This window comes from Pteropus alecto, unplaced genomic scaffold (genome assembly GCF_000325575.1).
Source record: "Pteropus alecto unplaced genomic scaffold, ASM32557v1 scaffold213, whole genome shotgun sequence".
Taxonomy (NCBI): domain Eukaryota; kingdom Metazoa; phylum Chordata; class Mammalia; order Chiroptera; family Pteropodidae; genus Pteropus; species Pteropus alecto.
The window spans coordinates 5,424,995-5,437,066 of NW_006434829.1; the positions used below are offsets into that span (position 1 = coordinate 5,424,995).

At 49.2% G+C, this 12,072-nt stretch overlaps 1 protein-coding gene across 1 annotated transcript in view; it reads right to left on the bottom strand.

Annotated features, from left to right (window-relative positions):
* Window positions 1–12,072, bottom strand: part of P2RX7 (purinergic receptor P2X 7) — a 35,533-nt gene that overhangs the window by 19,956 nt on the left and 3,505 nt on the right. Inside the window, exons 2-5 of the mRNA XM_025045505.1 lie at window positions 7,282–7,450; window positions 6,133–6,201; window positions 4,025–4,097; window positions 2,894–2,990 (exon numbers count right to left, since the gene is read on the bottom strand). Of these exons, the coding sequence (XP_024901273.1) occupies window positions 2,894–2,990; window positions 4,025–4,097; window positions 6,133–6,201; window positions 7,282–7,450 (408 nt within the window). The remainder of the gene's footprint in view (window positions 1–2,893; window positions 2,991–4,024; window positions 4,098–6,132; window positions 6,202–7,281; window positions 7,451–12,072) is intronic.

Here is a 12,072-nt window from a genome sequence, read left to right on the forward strand (position 1 = left end):
TCTTGACATCCCCAGGCTTTAGCCCAGGGCCACACACGTAGTTGACTCCATCAGTCATTCTCTAGAGGCTCTGAGTAGAATGACATTCTGTGAGAGAGGAGCCCGACTTCTAGACTGAGGGAAAGTCTACCCACCATTCATCTCTCTACCCATCCGTTCGACAAGGATTTACTGTACTAGGCATGAGGCTGGGCATTGTGGAGACGGTGATGAACAAGACAGCCAAGGTTTTTGTCCTTATGCAGTTGACAGTCTGTTAAAGATGGACAGAACTGGCTGTGGATTAAAAGGTACAGCTGGAACCCTGTTGCCTGGCGTGCCTGAGTAGGTGGCAGATAAATACTGGGAGAAGAACCAGGAAAAGGTAGAGAGAATTCGCAAGGGGCCACCAAGAACAACCTGCTTTTTATTCCAGGACTTCTAGAGCCCAACTTTGGCTGTATTTGGGACATAACCGTAGAGAACAGTGTAATTTTTGCCTGTGCAGCGTCCATTCCCCTCCGCCAGTAGCCCCTTCATTTTCTTTCTTTGAGGAAGCCAGGTGTCTCCCACTGTCAGACCAGAGGGTTGGGTAGGGCCGAGTCCATCTCCTGCTCATCCCTATAGCTCCTGGGGTGGGCAAGTGACCCAGAGCTGACCGAACAGTGTAATCCAAACCCCTCGGCCACAGTGATTGGTTCATACATTGTCACATGACTTAGGCCAATGAGAACATTCCGGGACTTTTATAGGAACTATTGGGAAAGAAAAGAAAATTTTTTTTGGACTGTTAGTAGTTAGGACAGTGTAAACCTAGAATGCCCCAGACCGCAGTGTGAGGAGAGCTAAAATGGAGGAAAGAATGACTGGGGTCAGGAGGAGGAAGAAAGAATGAGAATCTTCCTGACATCATTTGAAGCCTGGATCAAGCCTTGCCTGAAGCCATACTTCCAGACTGCTCAGGTACAAGAGTCAAAAACACAAGCTCAAAAGTAACACTCCTTTCTTTTTTTCTCCTGAAGCCAGTTTAAGTCCTATATCTGTCACTCACATAAAGAAAATCTTATTTATGACAAATGTTTGCTATGTGCTGGGCCATTTGCCTCTAGAACATTCTAGATTCCAGGCTTCCTAGGCAGTACTCCAAGAACCAGAGGACTGCAGGATCAAAGCCCTTTATTTCTCTCTCTCGACCCTTAGAGTTTTCTATCTTGAATTCCAGCTCTCTCTGCATGTATCTTAACTCTCCTAGTAGATTGCAAGAGCCTTGGGACCTGCTGCGTATCTGGGTCTTTTTGTATTTTACATGAAATTTAGCACAACCTCTTACATATAGTTACCCATGAAATAAATATCTAACACCTACTACATGGGAATGGCTGTGTTGAACGAATGAATGATTACTTGAATTATTTTGGTAATTCCTTCATATATGAGGAAACAGAAGTTCAGGGAGTTGCTTGCCCCAAATCATGTAAAATTGCAGTCAAGGAGGGACCAGCATGTTGCAGATACAAAGTATTCATCTGAGGAACGAATCGGCAGCAGAGTCAGGACTCGAAACCACAGATAATCAAGAGGCCCCTTGCTCTGAACCAGGGACTACTTGAGTGTCAGCTGACGTCCCTGAGCAGTCCCTTTTGTGATGAAGAAACTTCCCTGACCTAGAAATGAACCTGGGAGGTGCCATCAGCTGACCGAGGGTCAGACAGGCTGACACTGCCCAGCGCTTCCCACCCTGACATCGGGAACCTTGGCTTGAATCTTCTAAAAAGTCAGTTTGGGGCAGTCTCTTTGCCCCACAGATGCTGATGGCCTGGCCCGAGTCACATTTGCAAGAGCAGTGCTGTCCAGTGTAGTCCAGCATCCCCTAGGCAAGTGTGGCTAATTAAATTTAAGTTTAATTTAATTTAAATTCAGTTGCTCAGTTGGAGTAGCCACATTTCAAGTGCTCAATAGCCACATGGAGCTAGTGGCTGCCACATTAGACAAGGCAGGCACAGAACATATCTGTCACTCCAGAAAGTTCCATTGGATAGTGCTAGTCTGGAACCACCAGACTTCTAGGGGCAGATTGTGCGAGCATGTGTGTGTGTGTGCGTGTGTGTATGTGTGTGCGCGTGCGTGCGTGTGTGCATGTGCCTGTGTGTGCATGTGTGTGCACGTGTGAGTGTGTTACTGAGCACTTAGCTTATGCCAGGCACTGGGCTCACTTTGCAATCACTATACAAATACCATCTCATTTAATTCTCACACTGAGATAGGTGAAATTATCATCCTCAGCTCGCAGATGGGGAAACTCAAGCTCGGAGAAGTGAAGCCACTTGCCCAAAAAAGTGCTAGAGCTGAGCTTCGAATCCCGGTCTCCGTTTTCTGCGGGAATGCATCCACCCCTGTGGTTTCCGAGGTTTAATGTCAAGTTCTGTCTTCTGGATCTGACCTTGTGTGTTAAACAGAGGACTCAGCTAGAGGACCACCAAGCTCTATGTCACTGTGGCTATTTAAGGAAACTTCTCTTCCCTTCCTCCCTTCCATTCCTTTTTCTTCCTTTCTCCGTCCTTCCCTGTTCCTTTCCTCCCTCCTGCCACCTTCCCCACTCTGAAATACTCAGTGTGGACGCTGACAAGTCAGAGTGCACTCTGCTATAGCACTCGGTGGGGGGGGGGGCCGGGGGCTCTGGAGGTGCCCTGGAATGTGCTGGTATGGAAGGGCGGCAGGGGCACCCCAGGGTGCTCAGGGTAGTGGCTATTTACCAGCCAGTACAGAATTATTTCAGTATTTTAACAGCTAACACAAGCCCTCCCAGAGACCACCAGTGTGCCTGGCACGGAGTCACCAAAACAGTAGGACCTAGGACTCTGCGAAGAAAAGTTGGAGCAGTGCTTACTGCTGAGGTCCCTACCCTGCGACTCACCGGGGGGCCTCTTCCATCGCCTCGGTGGGACACCAGGCGGAGACTTCACAGGTCTTCTGTTTCCCTTTATACTCTATACACCTTCCGGTCTGGATTCCTGTGGGGTGGAGAGGTCGCAGAAGCACACATGTCACCATGGAGAAGAGACTTCAGGAGGCGCAGCACTAACTCGACCCAAGTGAGAGCCTGTTTATGCTTTGCAACCCACACAGTTCTGATTTCCACGAAGCCCCATCCAAACCACAGACGTACGTGAGGTCGACCACGCAAGCAACACACCTAACGTGCTTTTCTAAAAAAGCATCAGAGAGAACACGGAAAGAACATCGATGCTGCTAGCTCTTCTGGCTTCTTTGCAAGAGAAGATTCCTGCGAGGGAAGCGGGCCCCTCCTCTCACCTGGGATAAGTGAACTAGAACGTGGCTTCTCAGTGGGCATCTGAGTCCCTCTGAGTATGTACGGCAGGTACCAGGGAACAATAAACATGGCACATCTTCCTGGAGTATCAATGTCAATTAAAAGTTCCCGAGGGGGAAGTTAGGTAGTAAATCATGTTCAAATGATCTCTATAGCAACTCAAACATACATGTATTATGGACCAAGATGTTAATATTCATGCCTTTTTGTGTATGTGTGTTTTATAATCACGGATTTTTCTCTCTTTTTCTCTTATGGTCATTTTTTTTTTTTTTTTTTTGGTCATGTGCCTCTTTAAGTTAAAGAAAAAAAGATAAGGACATTCTCCGGGTCGATACCGGTATGGCCCCAGGTGTCCTGGGGGTACGAGGGCAAGCTCCTCGGCCTTCGGGGAAATTTAAGAGGGAAAGTTTAGAACACTCGGATGATGCCGTAGGCTGTTTAATATTTCCGTCAGGGCCCTGAAGGTGCTAATTCTGCGAGGTTTTCAGGAGCTGTCCTCACTGGGGAATTAGAGTCACAACCGCAGTCAGCAGCTGGTCCTCTAGGGACAGAGCCGAGGGACAAGGCGGACACAGGCTCGCCCAAGGCTTGGTGAGGGTAGAAGAAGACAGCCGAGAGCCAGAGATAAAGATCTGAACTTTCGGGCATTGCGAACGTCACCAAGTTGCCAGACCATCCTTCCCCGGGGTCCCAAAAGGAAGCAGATTGTACCTTTGCTCTGCGGGTCCATCCATCCCTTTTTACAGCCCCGGTCGGACGAACAGAGTGTCCTGCGGGCGGGATACTGCGGAGAGAAGCACAGGGGAGTGGGAAGTAAGCATGGCGTGTCTCTCAGGGGTGCAAAAGCGGATGTCTGTGTCCACCAGAAAACTGTACGTGGATATGCACATCAGCACGGTTCGTGAGAGCCGAAAGGTTGGAAACGGCCCAAATATCCAGCAGCCCGTGAAAGGGCAAATAAAATGCAGTACGTTCACACAATGGAGTATTGTTTGACCATGAACAGGAAGGAAGTACTGACACGTGCCGCACCGTGGGCGAAGCTCGAAAACACCGGTAAGTGAAAGAAGCCAGACATAGAAGGCCACATGTCGTCAGGTCCCATTTACATGAAATATCCAGAGGAGACAAATCTAGAGAGACAGAAAGTAGATCAGTGGTCGCCGGGGAGTGAGGGAAGCGGGGCTGATGGGTATGCGGCTTCTTCTGTGGGCGATGAGAATTTTCTGAAATTAGATCATCGTGATGGTCGCACAACATTGTGACTATGCTAGAAACCACTAACTCGCACACTTTAAAAGGGTGAGTTTTATGGTATGTGAATTATAGCTCGATAAAAAGTAAAAATAAATAAAAAGCTAAAAAGCAGACCTCAGGGCAGCCTGGGACCATTTTCAGAGACAGCCCGCAGAGTGGCGAGCAGGTGGCCTGGTCCAGGGAGCCCCGTGGCTGCGGGACCGGGTGGAGCAAGCAAGCGCGGAGGCTTGGCAGGAAATGTGGAACTAAGGGACGCCGGCCAGCGCCCCAGCCTGGCCCGAGAGAACGAGGCCAGCCAGGTCTCGGGCCAGAGGGCGAGGGCAGAACCCGGGAGGAGAGAGATGTGGCGGCTTGGTTTATGCATGTTCTACTTCCCTCGTTTTCTAGGGAGCAGGCTTAATGGCCAGTCTAAGGGAAACCAGAACCTGGCACAGCATTGTCTTAAGTGGTTGTGAAGATTAAATGAGCATTACTGACAGATGCCAAGGGAATGTTAGCTTGGTTCTCAGTTCCGGTAGGTAGGCAAAGACGGTAGGTAATAGGAGACAGCATGTGTACTGTGAGCTCTCAGACACTCAGAAGTCTAGACCCTGTCACCTGAGTGGGCTGACGAGCCATGGGCAAGGCTGGTCCTCCCACGGGCAGGAGAGCTGCTTGATGGCGCCACGGCACTGCACCCCTCCATGTCAGCATGGTCCCTGGGAAAGCTCAGGTATGTCACCCGAGAGGGAAATGGCAGGAGGGTGTGAGTAGCAGGTAATGCCTAGTGACACCCCGCTACAGATAAACTTACCAGAATAGCTCCTTCTCATCTCAGAGAGCAAAGAGCGGGGCTGGGGAGGGCCAGACTAGGACAAAGACATTTCGATAGGGAACAGTGTTTTCCGGAACGAGGTAAGGGAAGGTCGAAAGCATGAAGAGGGCCGAGCCAAGCTGGGAAAGACCGTGTGGGCAGTGGCCGGGGGACATGGAGCATTCGCCTGATGTAGAGGCTAACACCGAGACGTGGGTGAAGAGGCAAACTCGAGCTGACTGGCAGCCTGGCCCTGCAGACGGCTCACAGCCGCGCTAGGAGAAGCCGTCAAAGAGGATGTACCTGCTTCTAAGCTCAGCTCTGCCTCCGGCAAGCTGGGCGACACGGGGGAAGTACTTAACCTCTCTGATCTGTGTTCTGACCTGTAAAATAGGCCTGGGAATGCTGTTACCCTCCTAAAGTCGTCGTGAGGCTCCCCTGGATTGTGAAAAGCTGCACACATGCCAAAGATCTGCGTTGCCATGAGCCGTACAGGGGCGAGCGATGGAGAAAGCAGGCCCCCTGCCTGCACAGGCCCCCCCAGTGCTGGGGCTGGACACCGAGGGCACAGACCAAGGTCGGGCGGCTACAGAGGGAGAACCGCAACGTCTTCCCACCCTCCTTCCGCCCCGACCTACACCCCACAAAAGAGGCTCGGTAAGCATGTGTGGGCCCGAAGACACCCCGGATCTCCATTTCCACTTCCTCTGACCCGTACCTCCCCCAGGAACTCTTATCACCTGTCAAACCGCTCCGGCCCTCTCCTTACCTCGGGACACAGCCTCTGCTCCTGGCCTTCTGTCTTGAGAAAGTTTGTCATCACAAAGAAGGAATTTCCCTGTTGAGAAAAGGAGAGAAGTCAGAGGCAAAGCCTTTGAGAACAGGACTGCTTAATCATCATAATCCGGCTTGCTAAGTGCCCGGGGGCGAACCTCTCTGCTCTTCTAAGCTTCAGCCTAGAAATCAGGGTCCCGAGCAACGGAGCACCACGGGGCGACATGGAGGGCTTAATATCAAAGCTGGATGAGCCGCCCTGACGAGCAGAGGGGGAGCAGAGGCACAATCCAACTGATCGAGTATTCATCTCCATCCCAGCCTCAAAAGCAGCCTTTTCATTTTTTGGACACAGTAAAATCCCATTAAACTGAAGCTCAGGAGACCTGAGGAGGTGGAGGTGGGGGTGTTGGCTTCATCCGAATGCAGTTTAGAGTATCCAGGTCTTAAAGGGCGATAAATAGGGCATCCCACCACCTGGGAAGTAGCCGGAGATTTTAATGACCCAGTGTTAGAAACGAGCAGATAGCAGCTTCGGTTTTACGGTTTTGCAAATGTGCTCTTTTGTCCCTCCCGTCCCCCGGCTGTTCCTCGGTGCTCTCAATCACACTTGATTTCTCCTTTTTGACAATTCTAATTTCATTTCCTCTTCTTGCAAATTTAGACAGTTACTGAGACCTTTCTATGACCCACACCCTTTCTTTGTCATCTCATCCTTCCTTTGTACAAAAACATACCCCAGAGTGTTTTCCTGGAGACATTTTTGTTGATAAAATGCCACACAAACAATAGAGAAGGGCTGGTCCTCTCCAGGCAGAAAGTTCTTTGCCCTTCTAGGCAGACCTTGCTGACTCGATGGCCCTGCTTCTAAAAGGCAGCGTGTAAATCAAAGTGGGAGTGAATCGAATCGTGTTTTAAATGCACCAGGACATACTGCTATTTTGAGAAACCCTGCAGGACTTGCTAGAGCAAAGAAGCATCTCTTTGAGCTGTTGGATCTGACCCAATTTTGCAGTTTTTAGGTTCTCTCAGTTGGGATTTTCACAGAGCTTTTAAAATAGGGCCGGTGTTTTTCTGGAATAAGGCTCCAGGTCCCAGGGGAGGGGGGCGTGGCCCTGGTGGGAGGATGCTGACGGGTGGTCACCTGCAAGGGGAAGGTGTAATCCGCAGTGTCGAAGACGGTCTGCACCACCTTCTTCATCCCGTCCTCCACGACCTCCTCTCTCACCTCCGCTATGCCCTTGACCTTGGTGTGCACGGAACTGATGACGGGCTCTTTCCGCTGGTACAGCTTGTCACTCACCAAAGCAAAGCTAAGTGGTGGACACAGAAAAGCATCAATGGTTTTCTGGAGGGAGGCGCCATGCAGTGGTTTCGAATGCAGGTGCTGAAGGCCACCTCCATTCAGATCCCAGCTTTGCTGGGTGACGTTGGGCAAGCGACTCGCCCTCCCTGGGGCTCATTTTCCTTAGCTGTAAGACAGGAAGAATGGTCATACCTACCTCATGGGGTTGTTGCGAGGATGAATTTCGATCCGTATGTGAACTCCTTAGTATTGTATCTGGCACACAGTGCTCACTAAACTATCGTCCTAATGCCAGCCTCTAGTATTGCCGAATACAGACCCTAATTTTTAGGACAGCTTCTCAAATACCAAAGTCCACCCCACATCGGTCCACCAGCCCTGGTCTGGGGCTCAGTAATATATCACCTCAGTAATATATCACCTAATAATAAGGGTAGGTCAGCCACCAGTTCTCCAGAAAGACACACTTGGTTTGTAAATAATACTGATAATAAGAACCCTTATTGAGCCCTTGACACGGGCCAAATACTGCACAGGCATCATCTCCTTTAATCCTCACAATAGGAGAAAGTTACTGTAATCTCCACCCTTCCATAAACCAGGGAATGGTCTCAGAGAGGTGAAGGAACTTGCCCAAGGTCACACACGTAGTGGCAGATCTGAGACTGAGCGAGTCTCTCATGTGGCCCAGAGCCAGATCTCTTAGCCAGGTGTGCTATACTTGTTCACACAGGATGTAGCTCCGAGGCGTCTGGTTTCCTGTCTTTTGGTCAGTTCATTAGCTGTTAATGCCTTATTTAGAATGTGAATCTAAATTGTTATGGTGGGAACTAGAAAAGGGGAATTGATCATTAAACATGGTAGGTTCCATCCCCTTTTATCTGTTTTCCCTATCTTCCGGTGCCCTGGATGATTAAGAGTCTATTCTAGATGCTTGTTTATTCATTCAGCATGTATTTATTTGGTCTCTTCCCTCTGCCTAGCCCCTAATATGTGAATGATATTAGGACATCCCAGCCAATGGCTGCCTTCCAGGAGCTGACCTTGGCAAAGAATGGGCCAAGATGTAGTAGCCCCTGCAGTTCTCAACCGAGGCTGTGATATATAATCATCCAGGGAGCTTTCAAAATTGCAGCCCCCAGACCCATCCCTAGAAACTCTGGTTTGGTAGGTCTGGGGACTTCTCCAGGTACCTCTGTAGCTTTTAAAAGTTCCCCAGCTGATTCTGATGTACAGCCAGGGTCGAGAACCCCTGGGAGACTCTTGAAAAGACAACTCACCTTTGGCAACTTGAAGTCCACTCGAAGAGGTGCATTCCCTAGGATCTAGCCGTTCCACTCTTGGGTCTGTGCCCTAGAGACACCCTCGCACGTGTGCCCAAAGAGGCGTGTTCAGCAATGTTTACAGCAGCATCATTCGTAAGAGGGAAAACTGGAGATGACCTAAACATCCCTGAATGTTGAGTGGGCACCTTAATTGTTGGATGTGTACAATGGGATGCTCTACAGCAGTGAAAATGAGTGGAGAGCTGCTCGTATCAACACGGAAATAACATCATGTTGGGCAAACGAAGCGTGCCGCAGTGTAAGGTTTGAAGAAATCCAAAACACCATTATATACTCAAATACCCGTCCGTGCGTGTGCACAGCAGCACTATTCACAACAGCCAAAGGGTGGAAACAGCCCAGGTGTCCGTCAGCAGATGATGGAGAAACAGAATGTGGTCCACGTGCTGTCATTCAGCCGTAAGAAGGAAGGTGCTGAGACATGCTACACTGTGGGCGAACCTCGAAAACATGATGCTACGTGGAAGAAGACAGACACGAAGGGCCACAGACTGTATGATTCCATCAATGCGAAAGACCCAGAATAGCTGAATCCCTGGAGACGGAGTGGATGGATGGTTGCCAGGGGCTGGGGGCGGGGAAAATGGGAGTTGGCTGCATAATGGTTTTGGGGTTTCTTTTTAGGGCAATGAAAATGTTTTGGAATTAGAGGTAGCGGTTGCACAGCACTATGAAGGCACTAAATGCCACCGACCATTCACTTTAAAATGGTTAATTTTATGTTATATGAACTTCACCTCAATATAAAAGGAAAAACGTCTTTATAGATATAGACACATGTTGTAGCAATATAAAAAACAAACATAGAATGACAAGCACCGAAGTCAGGTGGGTGTTTGTAAAGGTTGAGGACAGGGGATGGGATAAATGCCGGGTTTGCAGGGAGCCGGAACTAGATTAGCAGTGTTCTTTTTGTTAGGTTGAATGGTGGTATGTGGGTGTTTATTATTCTTAATATATTGTAGTATTTCTATAACATTCATTAAAAAAAGAAAGCTCATCAAGAAAGACGTTGGGGCTAGAGATCCAGATTTGAGATTCAACCGGCACATATGACACAGAGCTATGAACTGTAATTCCTTTGACAAATAGATAATACTTGTTCAATGATATATTTCAGCCTTGAATCACAACATGTATGCGGTTGTGCAATGTTTTTTTGTGTTGGAAATTGTGACCTTCTCCCAGAAGGACACCGGGTCAGTGTGGCCCACCATTCGGGAAGCTCGATTCTGATCTCATATTCATTCCAGGATGCACAACATGTTAGAGATCAGCCTTAACAGAATCCAGCTGTCTCGTAAATCAGAAAACTTATCTTTGTATAATAACAAACACATCATTTTAAGATTTAAAATGCTCCCGAGCTGCATCAGTGGAAAAAAGAGGAAAAGAAAGAGTTTGCAATACCCTGCCCCATCCCAGAGACTGCCCAGAAGCTCTCTTCCACCTCACACGATGACTCACACAAGCCATGCCACCTGTCCTGAATGAGGACATAGCTGTCTGGCTCCCTTTCTGCACCAAGAAGCTACAATTTTGTGTGTCTGGAAGCCTGCAAAACCACTGGCCCCTAGAGCAAACAGGACCATGCAGTGGTTGGCGTTTGCCTGCGCTTTACAGTATATGCAGAGAGAGATGACTGGGGACCAGAAAACTGAAGAGAGTCCGGGAAGGTGAAAGAGGCCAGTGTGAGAGGAGCCTGGGCAGTGACAGGCTGAGAGGAGGGCTGTGGTGGGGGGAGGAGGCGGCAAGGAGGAGAGCGAGGTCAGCCCGTGGAGCCCTCAGGCTGGCACACTGCACTCTACTCACCAGATGTAGATGACAGTGCCCACAGTAAAGAGGTTCTTCAGAGTGCCAATCCAAATGCTCTGAATGTGAACGACTTTCTTGACTCTCACAGACAGGCATGCCAAGGGGAGCTGGCCCGGTGCCGGCATGGTGGGTGAGGGGAGCCTCAAAGCGTGGCAGGGAGGAAGTAGCTCACGACAAAGCCTGGCCCTGTCTCACAGCGCCTGGGCTCACTGAGCAAAGGTAACTCTAAAGTGAAAGGACATGACCTGAAAGTGAACTACCTCCCATCTGGTTAACCAGTGCCTAAGCCTGGGCCAACAGATTTTTTTTGTGTGGGCCCCTAAGAGAACATGTCCACGACTTATTCGAAAAGAGCTAGAATGTGTGGACATAGGTTCTGACACATGAGTTTGCTGGTGGGGAGTGGCTCACAAACAAACAGAGCTCTTGATCCTACAATCGCAGGGAATTGAATTTTGCCAACAAGAACGAGCTTGGGAATGAATCCTTTTCCCGGGTGCCAAGATGAGAACTCAGCCCAGCTGACACTTTGATTCCAACCTTGTGAGTCCCCAAGCAGAGAACACAGTCACACCACTCCCAAACTATTGCCCTACAGAACCGTGAGCTACTAAGTGGATGGTGTTTTATGCCACTGAGTTTGTGGTAATTGGTCAAGCAGCAATAGAAAACTTTCACAGCCCCAGAAGCCCCTTCTTCCATGGGGAAGCTCACAGCCAGCGGAGGGCCAGAGTGAGGTTTCTGTAGCATGGGCTCCTGGGAGGTGGCCCCCATGATATAGGTCAAGGCTGGTGCTGCCCCCATAAATTCCTGAAGGTGATTTCTGCTCACACCCACCACCTCATGGTATTCCTTATGTGCTAAAGCATTGCATGGCACTTATGTTTGAAAAGCTTGGTTCTCATGACTTTGTCCTAGCTCCAAGGGTGGCCAGGAAATTAGGTTGTGACATCTAGTCGAGAAGTGGTCTATAATATGGGATTGCCCCATAGTTACGCTGTTCAAATCGTGATTACCATGAAACTTTGTCATGGATGTTTATTTTTTGTCTGTCTCGTCCCCCCCACCCCATCTACCACTTGCTTTTTCCATTTCTTCTTGCAGCAGAGTTCTTCTTTTCTAAGGAAAAACCACTGGATGTGGTTCAGGTCTGGTTCATTCAGCTTTGCCGCCCTTTCGCTACTTCCGGCCACAGGAGTAACCACATGACCCAGGGCTGGCCAATCAGGTGACGCCATGCCCTTGGCCTTGGCGATTGTTTGAGGGATGGAAAGGCAACTCGAGCTCAACAAATCAGAGTCTTTCTTGGGACTTTCTTGCTAGAGTTTCTATCAGGAAAGACTTGTTTGTTCCTCTGCAGTTGCTAGGTGGGGAAGATATGAGGTTATGACTGTGCTATACTATATAGAGAGGCTATTCAAGAAGAAAGCCAAATAGAGCCAAGATATGGAGAGAGAGAGAGAGAGAG